Source organism: Engraulis encrasicolus, chromosome 17, assembly GCF_034702125.1.
Source record: "Engraulis encrasicolus isolate BLACKSEA-1 chromosome 17, IST_EnEncr_1.0, whole genome shotgun sequence".
NCBI lineage: Eukaryota > Metazoa > Chordata > Actinopteri > Clupeiformes > Engraulidae > Engraulis > Engraulis encrasicolus.
Genome location: NC_085873.1, coordinates 14,405,600 through 14,422,545, shown reverse-complemented (window position 1 = coordinate 14,422,545; position 16,946 = coordinate 14,405,600). Strand labels below are relative to the sequence as shown.

At 39.3% G+C, this 16,946-nt stretch overlaps 1 protein-coding gene across 2 annotated transcripts in view; it reads right to left on the bottom strand.

Moving 5' to 3' along the window:
- Window positions 1–8,490: 8,490 nt before the first annotated feature.
- abcc3 (ATP-binding cassette, sub-family C (CFTR/MRP), member 3) overlaps window positions 8,491–16,946 on the bottom strand; it is a 119,298-nt gene continuing 110,842 nt past the window's right edge. For both annotated transcript variants that reach the window (XM_063221802.1, XM_063221801.1), the window contains exons 30-32: window positions 11,353–11,519; window positions 9,892–10,086; window positions 8,491–9,263 (exon numbers count right to left, since the gene is read on the bottom strand). In XM_063221802.1, the coding sequence (XP_063077872.1) occupies window positions 9,152–9,263; window positions 9,892–10,086; window positions 11,353–11,519 (474 nt within the window). In that variant the 3' untranslated portion in view covers window positions 8,491–9,151. The remainder of the gene's footprint in view (window positions 9,264–9,891; window positions 10,087–11,352; window positions 11,520–16,946) is intronic.

Sequence of the window (16,946 nt, the reverse complement as noted above, 5' to 3'; positions counted from 1 at the left end):
GAATGTGCACCACCACCATCCCACAAGTGGAACTCTTTACTCTTCCTTCAATAAGCTTTACAACCAAGTACTACACCACTACAACATTACACAAAGTTTTTAGTAACAAGTTATGACCTTTCCATGGTTTCCATGGTTCCATTGTCATAATTACTAACTTGGTCTAGCTAAGTGTCTTAACCCTTGTGTTGTGTTCGTAAGCTGCATACACCTGTGGTGTTCGGGTCATTTTTGACCCGTGATAACAAAACTCAGCCATAAAATACCTAAAAACACTAGTTATCACTAGTTATCCTCAAATATTGTTTTTCATCTCATGGCTAACTTGGTATGTATTCATATCCATGGAAATATTACTTCATGTATTCATCTTTTTGACTTTAAAGATCTTTTATCTTACATTATGCAAATCGTTTTTGATGACCAAAACTATCAAAATCTGCATAAATTCACTATTAATACCTTCCAAAGTGATACAATTAGTGATTATGTTGTCCATGTATTACAGCTGATATGAGAGTACATCAATCTCCAAATTTATTTTATTAGTTTTTCTATAATATTAAAAAATATCATCAAGAGTGGCATTTGTGGTGTTCGGGTCCAAACCAACCCAAAGAGATTTATAGCAGGATAAAGACCAAATGTCAACTAAATTAGTTTTTCAGTGCATACAATTAATGTTTAAATATGTTGACTTGGTGTTTTTCAATATTTATATGATTTTAGAGTGGTAAATATACAAAATAACAATTCTGTCAGAGTTACAGCTATTCCGCCAATCTAATGCAAAGGTATTGGAAAAGAACACCTCAATGAACATGAAAAAAGTCACACTATTCATCTGAATCCCCTATGCCATGAACATGGACCATTATGTCATTGCCACATCAACTTTATGGAAAGTATAAGACCAGTTCTACAGGTTTGGGTGCCAGTATGAATTTTTGATACGTTTTTTGGAAAAAATAATGTGCAAAAATGTATTTTGCAAACAAATGTGCAAAAAATCTCATTATATAATGCAGAAATGGATTCCCTGACCATGAAAACATATGAGTAGACACCAGAAATACATCTGTACTCCTTTCACAACAGGAGATATGACATATTGTAGTGTATGGGACTGTCCGGCGGCCATATTGGATTTGTAGTATCAAAAAGCTGGCAAAAAAAAAGTTCAGGCAAGGAATATATTTTCCTCACCATAAATCACCAAATTGAAGACAAAGGGCAACCAACAGCTTTTCAGAAATGCATAAAACAACCAAAAATCTATACCGGGTCAATTTTGACCCCCGAACACCACAGATGTAACTTTTTTTTTTTTTGACCTTTAAAATTTACTAAAATGATAAAACATATTTTTTTTGTGTTGAAATGATTGTGACTGAGGATTAGATGAAGCCTTATTCCAAGAAAATAAAGGAAAGTGTGTTTTTTTCACACTAAAACTTGAAAACGGGTCAAAAATGACCCGAACACAACACAAGGGTTAAGACACTGCCACCGTTACGTGTGAAAAGAGCAATCAATGTACAGTAGTTGCTAAAAGAAAACAATATTAACATCAAATGGGTCCACACATCAATGAGACGAGGTTGTGCATGCGCACACACACACACACACACACACACACACACACACACACACACACACACACACACACACACACACACACACACACACACACACACACACACACACACACAGGAACACCAAGTGTCACACACCTGTCAGCCAGGTGAAGGATCCCATAAGCTGCAACTGAAGCATATCAGCCCCCTTTGATGTCCGTCATAATCGGGAGTTCGACTTTACCTCGATTCACCTTCTCGTAACAGCACTGCCACATGATCTCTGCTGAAATACCTTGGCAGCCGCTTGAATAAACTCATGTCAAATGGCATTTTTTAAGTAGAGACAGAGAGAGAGAGTGTGTGGAAAGACACCTCTCAAGGCGTTGCAGTGAATGGGGGCAGTAGACAAGAATAGCGTGATTTTTCCTAAAGATTAAGACACCGAAATAGCATGTGTAAGGGCTGTATAAACTCCTTTGAAAACAGTGGATGCATATAGGCAGGGAGGATGGCAAAGGGGGGGGACAAAGGGGTCAGTTGTCCCAAGCCCAGGGAGGCTAGGGTTCAGAATTGGGTACTCATTACATTGAATGTATTATGTCAGGGGGTGCGCTTTCAGACGACTTTGTGCCGGGCCCGACGAAAGCCGTCAGCGGCTCTGCATATGGGTGCTGATGTTTTGACAATGATACGATACCCATCAAAGACTTTTTATCCACTTTAATCCAGCATGATTTCGCTGGAACTGACATGTTTTCACTCTTGCACCGCATTCCATTTACAAAACGCTGTATGCTGGCTGATGATCCCAGGGACGGATTATGACTCTATGGGCCCCTGGGCCAGACAAGAAAGGCCCCCATCAATGGGTGTTGCAAAAACATTCATTGTTTTCTCTACATGCTTGAGATCCTATTTTGTATTCAGAGATTCATTTTCCCAGAGAAAATGTGACAATACAGTTGTTAAAAGTGTGATTTTAATGCAATATGAAAATGGAAAGATAGCGGGTTGGCCTTCAGGGCCCCCTTGACTCTTGGGCCCGTGGGCCTGGGCCCGGTAGGCCTGTGCAGTTATCCATCCTTGGCTGATCCCCACCACCTCCCATGGTACTGTTTGTACCCCCCAAATTGTTTACCCGTTCCGACAAGAATCAGTAGAACAAAAAAAGACCACTGGAAAAAAACAAAAAGAACTAGCGAACACCTTGACAGAGATTGATAACGATCCCCCTATGGTACGGTTTGTACCCCCAGATTGTTATCCTGTTCCTCCTGCTGCAGTTGGATCATGGGGCTCATTAACTTAACAAAACAAAAAAACTTAAGTAGACACCTTGACTGAGATTGATAATGATGCACGTAGGCATGCATGTACCCTCCAGCCTCCCTGTTTATTATTTGATAATCAAGGGGTATTAAATGATACCTGTAGCAAAGCTATTAGAAAGTTGGCCACTTTCTGCATATTAACAGGAAACTTGGAATAGACATGAGCATTAGATGTTTTGATGGTCTCAGCAGAGATGTGGACTTGTGACTTTTGACATGGACTTGAGTAACAAATTGAGTTGACTTGAGACTTGGATTGGCAATGTTAGGAATGACTTGTGACTTAACTCGGACGCTACTGACTCGAGGCTTGACTTCACTCGACATTTTAAGCTTGGACTGCCTTGCAATGGCATGTCATTAATTAATATACATTTTTAATATACATTTTCTGAAATTGTATGTGAAAATAGTACATGAAAAAAATGTAATGATTTGCCCTTACCAGTACCAGTAGGCCTACTATTTTTTTTGTTAAGAATGCAACTGAGGGGGGCATGCATAGCACTGAAGAGCGGAAATGGATTTGATCAAAAGTAGTTGTCAAGATAATGCATAGAAAACATGGTGGCTTGTTAAGGACTAGCGGAAAATGACACTTAAACTTGGACTTGACTTTGGCTTGTGTACAATTTGGACTTGGACTTGACTTAGTCAAATGCGTCTTAACGTGTGCCTTGACTCAGATTTGATTGGACAACTGAGACTTAATTATGACGTGCAAATTAGTGATTTTGACCCATCCCTGCCCATGAGCACTAGATGTTTTGATGGCCTAAGTATCAGTCACCCTGGATCAATGACACCTGGTGAAGCATCCATTGACAGGTGTGCTGTTGGAGACGATAAAGGTATAAGTTAAAGATTACGTTAAAGTTAAGTGATCTAATGTGCTGGTTACATGCATGTAGATTTTTAAAAAAAAATGTGGATATATTAAACGTTTACGCGTAACTATGACATTTGGATAAAAATTAAAACTCACTTTTTACTGGTGCGTTTTAGCCCCCTAAATGGGAATTTTGAAGTGTGCATTCTAAAACTCTAGGTGTAAATGATAACAAACGCGTTTTCGAAAATATTCTTATTCTGTATGTGTGAGCATAATAAATGTAGTCTACTTTGCAGTGTAGTCCTCAGCTGTAGGCCTTGTGATGTTCCGCATGCTTCTCCAATGACCAAATAATGTGTTAAACTTGTAATGGGATTCACAAGAGGCAAAATAACTCGAGTTTTTAAGCACAACTAAAAATAACACACAAAGTGTATTTTTTGCTGATTAACTTGTAACTTCCTACTCATGTAAGCCAAGAATAGTACTTTCCTGGGCCTCTTGTCATGTCAAAATAGCGCTGCGGTTGGCAGCCCAGCCAAAAGGCCTGCAGCAACACAGGCTTTTCTTCCCTCATTGCGGTACCTGAAAAAACACCGCCGCCAGCCTAGGGCTCCATGACTATGTGCAATGAAGATCAGAGGGGAGAGAGAGGGAGGGAGGGAGAGAGAGGGAGAAAGAGAGAGAGAGAGAGAGAGAGAGAGAGGGAGAGAGAGAATGAAAGAAAGAGAGAGAGACATCTGACAGTGTTGGAACATTCTGAAGGATTCCGGAGCACTGACAGCAGAGATGATTCCAATGATAATGGCCCCTCTGTTCTTCGCCTCGTAGAAGAAGCTTCTTGCTTTGTCACCGTTAACCCCCTTTGCTCTTTACTTAACTCTCGCCGCTTTTCTAAATTGGGATTTTTAATCCCTCTGCCCGATAGCGTATTGGGTTGTTCGGCGGCAAGAGGATGCCAGGTGTGTATTCATGTTGATTCGTTTGGCGAGGATTCGGCCAACGGGCTGAAGAAGCATAATGTGATCATCGTCTTTGCTTTAGCGCGCTAAGCCTCTCTCATTGGCCCTTCAGATGTCGGGCCTGAAAGCGAGGGTGCAGCAAGGGTTTGGCCCCAACACAGCAAAGTAGAGATCAGACGCTTCATTATTCCCTCAGGAATATTAGCAAAGGTTTGGTCTGCACGTTGCTGTGGACACCACACTCAGGAAAACTTTCAAACAAGGCCATATGAAATTGTCTGTTTCAATATGTGGAACAACCGTTATGGATCAATTGCATTGATACTTTGGAAATGGGTACAGTTCATTCATACTATAAATTCCATCATACTGTGTTAAAGGTTTTTTTTTTTCTTCAACTGAAAGCATGTGTGACGTACTTGCCCTGCTGTCAACACCGTAATGGAAATGATTTTTACTTCATATTATTCTGTAAACACAATTAACGATACAATCTGTTAGCACTTTGTTAAAACACTGTTATTACCTACATGTGTAACAGGGATAAAATAAACACTCTAGATCTATTTCCAGGAGTCTCGTCACACTTAGCCTAACCATCGGCCTACCACTTAGGCTAAGTGATCGTGCTGGAGCGCACGCACACACAAACACACATTTCTCCCATCAGGAAGTGTGTCTGTGTCTACTTTGTCTGCCAGGGGCCTGTCAGTCAGCGTTTAAAAAAGGCCCTTCAAGACAGCTCCGATTCATATCAAATGATGAATGGGGCCGTTTGCTCGCGGGGACAAGTCAAGTCGTGACTAAGCTCGAATCAAAAAGGAGCCTAAAAATAGCGTCAGGAGGGATTGTAAGGATTTTTGTGGTACCATCTTGTCCTGTTGGGTAATTTCCCGTCGATGAAGCGCTTGACGTGTTGAAATTAATGATCCCTCTTAATGGACTTTTTTGTTGTTAATGGAGTTGGTTGACATTTCAGTTTACACATGGACAGCCAGAGCATACAGATTTTTTTTCTTCTTTAAATCAATGCAATAATAAAAGCGTGTGTTTGTTGTTTTTGATGTTTTTATGTATTTTGTTTCCTTTACCTTATTTCTTGCTTTTATCTTTACTTTTTATTCTATTTTCACCTGCCATGCCTTATGCTTTTATTTTTTATTTTATTTCATGTTATTTTATTTTACATCATTTTTATTTTACTTTACTGTACAGCACAATGAATTGCATTCATGTATGAAATGCGCTATACAAATAAAATTGCCTTGCCTTGCCTTGTTTACCTGAATTCCTGTTTTACTGCTGTATTGGATTCTAAACAATAATGTCTTAGTTGTGAAGATGTCTGTAGAGGCATTGCAATTAATTCAGTTCAGTTCAACTCAATTAAATTAAATTCAAGTCAATTTCAAGTTAGTATAGTGTGGCATCACCAGCATAGTCTCAGAACACTTTACAAATTGCTGATGAGTTATACATAAAATATGGATTATATGTCACTGAATTTCCAAAGACTGTTGAGGAGTTTGCTAACCTAGTAAACTAGCCCCACCCGCCAGCGGCCAAAATTATTTTTGTCTGCGAGTGGGTCTAGCCTCGGACAATACCCCAATGCCCTGAAACTGGCAGACCAATCACAACGCAAGAGATTTGTTTTGATATGTTTTGAATCTTTGGATGCAATGCGGACAGGGTTTTGAAGGAGTGATGACAAAGCATTGGCCAACAGGCACAGACACAGTTTGAAAAACAACGGGTTGAGCCCATCAACAATCTTCCGATGTCTCATTGATCGGGGCCAGACTAAATATTCACATTTAATCTCACATTTAGCCTGGCTTGTCAGGCTAGGAGTTTGCAGGTTATGTATGTCGGTCAGTGACTTTGCAATGATCTCATGATGTCTGTAAAAGTATTGCTTTGAAATCATTATATATTTCCCATCAATGTGGGGATGGGGCCAGGCTGGCAATTTATTTAATTAAGAGATTTCAGATAGCTACTTGTTACAGACCTAAAACATCAAAAGATGCCATTTCAAACACTTTTGAAGGTTGCATTTGGCAAAAGGTCAGTCTGGCCTTATTATTGCCGTCGCTAGAAATTCACTTGTGAAATGTCAAGGTGTGCCTTAATGTGCTCATCTTAACTGACAAAGTTAAATAGGTAAAAAATAGGTAAAGGTAAAATGTTATCTTCATTTAATGTACTGCAAATATATTTACAACAGGTGTGTGTGTGTGTGTGTGTGTGTGTGTGTGTGTGTGTGTGTGTGTGTGTGTGTGTGTGTGTGTGTGTGTGTGTGTGTGTGTGTGTGTCTATGCATCAGATAAATGAAGGTTGGTCAGTCTGCCTGGGAGAACTCATGGAGGTAAACATTCACACACACACATACAGTATATATAATTGCTTTACCGGAATAAGAGGCGAATGTGGAAGGAGCAGATCACATTTCACATGTGGAATCTAAAGCGCTGAAAGACACACTTTGAACGATGACAGGCGTCTATACAAATCTGGGGGAAGATAATGAGATTGTAAAGAGAAACTGTCAAAAAAGTGTTGAGAAATGCCACGGCTATACATACAAATATATACATGCGGCGTCCTGTGGTTTCTGTAACGGTAAGCCTAAGCTAAGGTAAAGGTGATATGCTTTCAGCCGTTTGAAACTGTGCCAATTATTTCTGTCATTGCTGACATTCTGGGGAAGAGAATTATTAAAAAGGACAAAAAAACGTTCGTTCAATAGTAAGGATGCATTGATTCAAGAATGTATATAGCCCATAGTAAACAACTGCATGTACAGCATATATCATACTTCAATCTAATAAAGTCATTTAAAAAAATATATTAAGCATTTTAAAAATTAATAATATATAATAGAGTATAAATAATATACACGTATGAATAATTGTCTATTTAATTGTGTATTTAAATAAACAAACTTTTCCTAAAAGTTTAGTCTGAATTAAGTAAGAAGTAAATCTAATTCCAATATGACTTTATTGTGCTTTATTTAGCTTGTTGAGATTACAGGTGGTTTGCTGAGATTGATCATGTTGTTTTATTTTTGCGTGTTCAACCTTCTTAACATGTGCAGCAAATAATCATTCGATTAGACAGTAATGAGAAACGTGGAAACGTGGTTCACACTCACCCACCCCGCAAGAAAAACACTCTTATATTGAAAAGTAATTATTATTTTATGATCCAATAACCTAACAGAAACAATCAAATGTCTAAAACGCGGGTAATCACCTCCATATGCCTAGGCTGCTATCATGGTCTTTGCTGTGCAATCGATCAACTGATTATTCCATAATCAATGCCACATTTTCTTTTAGACCCACAACACAACTGTGTATATTATATAGACACATATATATACTGTATATTTCACTGTGTCCAACTACTACAACAATAAATTCTTTTACACGGCTTGAAGTCCTTGCCATGCTTTGGTGCGACTCATTTAATCATGTTCTGCTAAAAAAAACATGTTTGTTTACTTGAACTCAAAACACCTTTTCAAACCTATAGGATATCTTAAGGACGATATAAAGATGTATTGTTCTGTACGCAGGAGCATGTCAGGGCAGGCTGCAAGGTTTCAATGGGCTATGTGTTACAATGAAACTAAACCCACTGCCCTGTCTTTATAAAAAAATCAAACACTTATTTCATTAATGAATATTTCTATGTGCACCATCTCAAAAGATGACTGATAACTCTTGACTACTATTTAAAAAATATATGATGACAAAATGAATCAAAGACACAGAATCACAATGTCTCATTTTTTTAATAAATGCATGGACATCACTTCAATTTTGGTAACAGAATTCAAGTTTGTTGTTCTTTTTTTTGTTTTATAGATTTCTTTTTCTTTTAAATATAAAAAAACTCACATGTAACTGAGACTAGTTTTTTCCCTATTGAACAACTTGCCATAGTAACTTAAATAGTCCTGTACAAAAATAGATGTTGCTCGAAAGGGGAAACTCAACCCTCACAAACAACTGTGGCACTGCAGGTTTCTTTAGAAAACACAAACAAACAAATACAAATACAAACAAACAAAACAACAATGGGTCCTGGTTCAGTAATTGACCGTCTGAGTATTTAAAAAAAAAAACATGATGCTTACATTCACTGGCACTCACTATGGTGTCTAAAGGCACTGTTTGGAATAACAGGAGAGAGAGAGAGAGAGAGAGAGAGAGAGAGAGAGAGAGAGAGAGAGAGAGAGAGAGAGAGAGAGAGAGAGAGAGAGAGAGAGAGAGAGAGAGAGAGAGAGAGAGAGAGAGAGAGAGCCCGAAAGAGCAAAAGAGGTAGATAGATAGATAGATAGATAGATAGATAGATAGATAGATAGATAGATAGATAGATAGATAGATAGATAGATAGATAGATAGATAGATAGATAGATAGATCATCCCAGCATTACATAACCAGTCCTGCGTCCTTTGCCATGCCGTAGAAGATACCTCTCTGGGCTATTAGGTTTGTTGGTGTGTCAAATTCTGCAATCTGTCCCTTGTCCAACACCAGAACTCTGCCAATGAGAGAAACAGGGGCTTTAGAACACAACATCAATATTGACACATTCCAAAATAATTTTGAAAATTGGTCTCAATTCTGAAGCAGTTGCAAGCAACTGCGACTAATTTTACTCTCAATTGCAGTATTTGAAAAAATGCTAAGGATTTAACAGTACGGTGTTGATGAAATGAGAAGTGAATCTCTTGAGTATGACTTCAGTACCATTGCAATTGAATAGGGCCGCGTGACATGGAACTGGTGTCCTTACATTTTTGAGCCAACTAAATATATATTTATATTGCACTCTTGCACGCTACAAGAAAGAACATAGCCTACATATTTTAGACCCCCTTTATACACAAAAATCAATTCAATTGACACCTCTTTTTAAATTTAATTTAAATTATTATTATTTTTTAATTTTAGGTTGGCAAAATATCTAAAGGAAACAAACAAAGGAAAAAAGGAAACAAACTGAAAACAATATTTGTAATATACAAATATTTCGGATGTGGTTTGATTTTGATGTCTTCTGGATATTGATAGCCAGTCCATGATGCTGTTTAGACACTATAGTAATGTTAAGTTAGACACTAGTGTTGAGTAAGGCAGTAGTTCATGTTTAGTAAGGCAGCAGTCACCTGTTATAGTCCATGATGGTGTTGAGACGATGTGCGATGGTGAAGACGGTGCAGTCCTCGAACTGCGTGCGGATGGTGGACTGGATGAGGTCATCTGTCTCAAGGTCAATGGCCGCCGTCGCCTCATCCAGGATCAAGATCCTTGTCTTCCTCAGTAGCGCTCGCGCCAGGCACACCAGCTGCCTCTGCCCAACGCTACACACACACACACATACAAACAAAATCGTCAGTTATTACTAGTACAAGATCAGGATCCTCATCTTCCTCAGCAGTGCTTGCACAAGGCACACCAGCTGCCTCTACCCAATGCCACACACACACACACACACACACACACACACACACACACACACACACACACACACACACACACACACACACACACACACACACACACACACACACACACACACACACACACACACACTAGGGGTGGTACTGTTGACAAAATTCACGGTTCGGTTCATATCGCGGTGTCAAGGTCACGGTTTTCGGTTCTCTACGGTTCTTTTTTTTTAGTTCATGATGAATGGTGCACTGGCTAATAGAATCGGACTTATCACTAAATACCCTACATATGGTTTGTATAGGCTTATAATGTCAAAATGGTATGATTTTAATTGTTTCATCCTCTGATTTGGTCTTATGCGCTAATGTTTTAATCAGAGAGACTGGATAAGATACTCCTAGAATCTCTGTTTTACATATTTGTCTGGGCAGTACATGAATTGCGGTTTGCGATGGATTGCACGGTTCGGTTCGGTTTGTGTGTGAATTGTACGGTTTCGGTTTTCGGTGCGGTTTGTGCCATCCCTAACACACACACACACACACACACACACACACACACACACACACACACACACACACACACACACACACACAAAGTTGTAAATAAACATACTAGTTAGTGGTATAGGAGCATGAGGGGTACAGTTAATCTGTTTTTCTTTCACAAAACATGACTTACAGCATGTCTGTCTTCAGGACTATGATATCATGAAGCATTCCCAAATAAACATTAAAACGGATCCTGTTTTTAAAAACTTCACCTGGTTTCTTTTCTGGTATGTCTCTGAAAAAGTGATTGATCATTTCCCTTCTCTTTTGTGTTCTGCCGCCTACATACATAAACCATCATCTTTCCTCATGCCTAATGCAAACCCAGATCATTACTGTCAAAAGTGATAGGAGAGATATAAGCACACGGATATGGAGGGCCTCTGCGCTGCATGTCACAGCTTGATGGTGAAAAGAGCACAAATGAATGATTTAAAGATTAATAAATAAGTGGCACCTCGTTTAAAAAATGAACGAATTATTAAAATAATAATAATAACAATAATAATAATAATAATAATAATAATACTAATAGTAATAATAATAATAATAATACCTGAGGTTTTCTAGTTTTCTTTTTTGGTGGTATATAAATGTGAATAAAAAAATAAAGAAACTAACCTTAAGTTTTCTCCACCTTCGGAGCATTCTAGGTCGAGTTTGGACGCTTGGTTGGTGACAAACTTCTTGAGGTGGGAGTGCTCCAGGGCTCGCCACACATCCTCGTCAGAGTACTTCTCGAAGGGGTCAAGGTTCATACGCAGCGTCCCCGAGAACAGCACCGGCTCCTGTGGGGAGAGAGAGAGAGAGAGAGAGAGAGAGAGAGAGAGAGAGAGAGAGAGAGAGAGAGAGAGAGAGAGAATGTGCTTAATATTTTGAAAGCAAGGGAGACAGATTCAAGAAGTGCACCAAAGCTGTTGAGAAAAACTGAAATTCGGTGGCAAAATCGATTACGGTTACAGAGGGATAGAAAAGTTACAATTTGAGTCACTATACAGGAATGTTACAAGCGTCTTTCTGCTTTCTGTTATCTCCAGATTTTAAATACAAGATCAGCTGTTCGGTAGCTCAACTCAACGAACAATCAACCTGGAAAAGTGATACGTGGTGGGTGCACATACGCACGCGTGCCCAATAGGGAAAAGGAGCTAATCTCGATAGGGAGCCCATATCGACAGGACCGCGTCTCTGTACATACATACAAGCGTATACTATACTCTGTAACAAATGCATGCAAGTAGTTACAACTTAATTTAAGGTTGCATGTTTAACATCATCTTGTTTACTATGGAATCAAGTAAGTACAAAGTGCAATCAATTTCACAATGACATTATATGGAAAGGCAACCTACTTTACCAAGTGATTTCGTCATTGTTATGTTTCAAAGCCAAAACAAAGAGAAGCTATTTTATTTATGTGTTCTTTTTTTAGCAAACGAGTCTTCCGCTGTTGTGGTGTTAATCCCAATAAAGACGTGCCCTTCTAAGACGGACGTGCAGAGACACCTCTGGTGAAGGAAGAATGACACAGTGATTTATTGAAGATGGAGTCGTGCATGAATGGAATATTTACTGCCATTACACCATGATTTAACGGCAGCAGCTGCCTGAACATGGAGATCACAATCAAGTCAATGGGCTTGTTTCTCTAACACTGCCAATGGCCTTCTCTCTCTCAGCCATGGGTAAGGGGTTAGGGCGTCAGCCTTGTAGCCCAAAGGTTGCTGGTTCGACTCTCAATCTGCACGGTTGGTGGGGGGAGTAATTAAGCAGTGCTCTTGCCCATCCTCCTCCATGACTGAGATACCCTGAGCATGATACTGTCCCACCTCCAAAGGTGTAGGTTTGGCTTGGAAAGTGGTGGGGACATTACAATGGCAAATTGTCCGGGTAAGCTATTTTTGCATTATATTTCTGAAAAAGTGGTGGGGACAAGCTAGGTTTATCTCACAAGTGGTATGTACATGTCCCCATCACCATCCACACCTAAAATTACGCCCGTGCCCACCGCACTGCTCCCTTGGGGCGCTGTGTGGGGCTGCCCCCTTGCACGGGTGAGGCATAAATGCAATTTTGATGTGTGCAGTTTGCAGAGTGGAGTGTTGTGTCACAATTACACTGGAAGTTTCCCAGGTGGGCTCTCTCTCTCTCTCTCTCTCTCTCTCTCTCTCTCTCTCTCTCTCTCTCTCTCTCTCTCTCTCTCTCTCTCCTACATTCTGTTCTATTCTATCAATCAATCAAAATGACGTAAATAGCACATTATCATACATAATTGACATTCATTGTGCTTAGGATTAGAGAAAGAGAAAAGAGAATAAAAGTAGACTTCATTGTGTTATAAATGGTAGATAATTAACTATCACCAAAGGGAGATTTTTGTTTTTAATTTCTTTCTAAAACAAGATACTGTTGGAGCAGTTCTACTGAAAGTTGGTTCCAGCATTTTGCAGCTTAATGACTAAATGCCATTTCACCCTGTCAAGATTTGACCTTAGGCTCAAGCATATTTACAATATATTTAGGGCTTCAGCCATTTAGCGACGTATAAACTATCAGAAGAGTTTTAAACTAACTCACTGGTAGCCAGTGTACTGGAGTGACAGTGGTCTCTTTTCTACACGAATCTATTCAATTCTTTTCTTTTCTATTCTATTCTGTACTATGCTATTCTAGGGTCTATTCCAGACATGATCAACTGGCGGACCCAGGTCCGGATGCGGACCCAAACGCAATGTCATCCGGACCAAGACAAAATCCATCTGTATTTAATATGTATAAATTATACATGAGATTTCGCTGCCATGCGATCTATAGGTGTATTTCTGTGAAGCCAGTCTTATGACAAATAGCCTAAAAGTATCATCACTATGACAACTTAGTGAGTGAGCAAGAGGCCAGTGCGGCCAGCGAGTGAGGCTATTTTCTGCATCGGTCCGTAGTGACTTTTTTGGACCCTGGAAACATACGAAATTTGGTGAGTGGACCTTTTCAGTTTCTAGTTGAGCACCCCTGGTCTATTCTATTCTTTTCTATTCTATTCTATTCCACTTAATTCTATTGCATTCTACTACAATCCAAGCTATATTTTCTCTACAGCAGCTGAAAAGAAGATTCTTTCACCAATAGTCCGGCAGCCAAAAGCCAAATATCAGCCGAACCCAGTTTCGTCTGATAAAGTTTTTTTCAGTTTGTGGTTGCTTAAGGTGTACCTATTAAGATTCCAGACGATGCCCGGTGATATCCCTTGAGCATTTTCAGATATTGAGCCTTTTATGCTTGATGTGCTGCAGCCATAGATTACAACAGTGTTTGGCTCCCAATTCATGTTATGCTGACCAAATACCCTATACCATACTTATTTTGTGTTTGTTTACATGGTAGGATGTGTATAAGAACAGGTGGTGAGGTATGGACATCAGTGGGGGTGGGGTCATGCATGTTTGGGGGCAGGGCATTCACCCAAAAAGCCTGATTTTCCAAGTCGGAGACACAAAGGCCAACATTTCGCCAAACGTGGCTTTATATCTCATAGTGGGTTGTTTGGTTTTGCTGTTTGTAGTTGTCCAACACTTACCCATCAGAATAAGAGTGGGCGAGGTGCCAATTTCAGATATTAACCCTTTCATGTTGATTTCGCTGCAGCCATAAGCTTTTGACAGCTTCATAACTGCACTATGATTAACCATAGAGCATTCTGGGTGGTAGGCCTGCCACATCAAAGTGGAGAAAGTGTCCTCGTACCAAATAAATTTTAGACAATTACATAACTAGCTGTTTGTCAAGCAGAAATATGTAACATTTAGGCGAATATTGGTGGTGTCAGCTCAGACATACCCAGAAAGGATTCCTAATTCAACGCAGAATTTCACCATTTCATACATTGCTATTTACTCTTCCTGTGCTGTTGTAACACAAAATAAAAATTGTAAGTAATAATTACATAATTTTGGCTGATTATTTGTTTGCCTACAAAGTACATAATTTCAGTGGTGGTCGTATTAACATGGAAAGAGATAAAATTAAAAATGTAAATCCACAAAATGACATTGTAATTGACCTTTTACATGGGGGGGGGGTGTAAATACCAAATACCACAATAGCCCTGATTTTCTGATGCTACCACATGTTTGAAACACTGCTGTGTAATTTTTTTGAAAAAATCTTCCGAAAACCCCCCCCCTAACCCAGAAATTACTTTTCCCACCCAAAAAGATGTGTTTTTCGCCTATTTTGCCAGTTTATCCACAGTTATCCCAGAACAACACATGAGTATGTTCATGATTTCCCATTTAATAGTCTAAAATGTGTGATGCTATATCACAGTAGAACTTTGAGCTATATAAGTACAATGTCAAGGTCATAATAGAGGTCAAAGGTTACAAAATATCGATTTTTAAGGAAAAAAATTGTGTCATTGGGTTGCTGACCCCGTACAACACATAGACTATGTTCATAATGGTCCATTTAATTATCTTAGGTCTTTAAACTATGCAAGTACAATGGTTCAAGGTCATAATACAGGTCAAATGTTACACAATATTGATGGGGGTGCTATTTTCAAACCGTTTTTCACGAGAAAAAAAAACAAATGTGAAAATGAATAAACCTGTAATATTAACACACTGTTGATCTAGCTCTTGACTTTTCTAATCATAAATATTGCTAATGTGTCACAATAATGTGGTGTAAAGAACAAAAGGGACCTAAGAGACAAAGGTCAAGCAAGTTGGATGACCCAAGTGAAAATGATAAATCAGTTAACTTTATGTGCATGGCACCAATTTCAAATCAGATCTACAGTTGCTACTATGCTTAGAAAATTGTAATGTGGGTTTATTATTCAGGGCCAATACCCTCTCCCATCATAATTGAAGTTTCACATGTGAAGAAAAATTAACAACAACAGCGTCAATGTTACCAATGGTGAATGTGCCTTTCTTGATGTTTTTTGGTTCATGCAAATTGCTCTTTTCCTCTTTGTAAGCATAGGCTTCAGTTGTGGATACCAGGCCCTCAAACAGACTTCATGACTATTTCTGACCAGTTGAGCAGAAACATGCACATCAGTACCCTACAAAACTGATTTTCAGGGCTCTGGCAGTGCTTTCCCTGTGCCACCTGTCCCAAGGAAGGAGATGATGATCCCGCTTCTAAGTTTTAAAACTGTTCTAGTCTCCTATACGTCCCCTGGTGTAACGGCATGTCTCTTGGCACCTCGTCCATGCTCTTAGTGGGTGATAGACACCAACTCCAGGGGTGGGACATTGAAAACATTCATGTGACCAAGAAACAGCCAGAAAGGAAAAGAGAGATATACTGTGCCACAGTCTGGCTTGATTTATAAAAAAAAATTACATTAATGTATTCCTAAGACATGGTAGCATTAGAAAATCTGGGCTAAAGTTGAATCTGAACATTTTCATCAAATAACACCCCTCCCAGCTGGATATCACTTGACATCAATTGGTAATGTGCTGGCACCATTCCAACAACTTTCCAGTGAGGCCACTAACTTTGTGTCGGCATGTTATGGCATTCCAGACAGTATTAGCATTAGTATCAGCAGTATTAGTCACATACAAGGTTGGTGGTATGGGGAAAAAAGAATGGGAAAGGTAATTTATCTTCACCTAACCTGGCTGCTCTTCCACCAACAACAGAGGCATTTCTTGAGAATGTGAAAAGGGCTCATTTTCAAGCAATATTGTGGAGGACATTGGTTCACACTCCACCTGAACTATCTCCTGAAGCATTTGGATGGAAGAAAGGCCCATGCAACAAAGCACTGATACCAATAAGTGTTCCAGAAAATGTCAAAGTGGCGCCAGACTACATTTTACAGATGATCAGATGTGGTTGCAAGAGTAAAAGCCCCTGCAATTCTAAGAAATGTAGCTGTGCTGTAAACAGTGTGCCTTGCACCATTTTCTGTGCATGTTTTCGGCTGGGATGCTGCCGAACCAATGTTGTGTGAGCTTTACTGTGTGTGTGCGTGTGCGTGTGCGTGTATATAATGTAGGCTATAGGTGTTTTAGGTGTTAAGGACTCTGTATGTTGTATAGGTGTAGACAGGTCTTTCTGTGCGAATTTAAATGCATGTACATGTCTTATTTGATGGCTTTATGGACTTTTAAGTGATCATTTAATACCAGTCAGGATACACTGGATTGACTTAATTTTTTGACTCAACAGTATACAGTATATAATGTATAGCT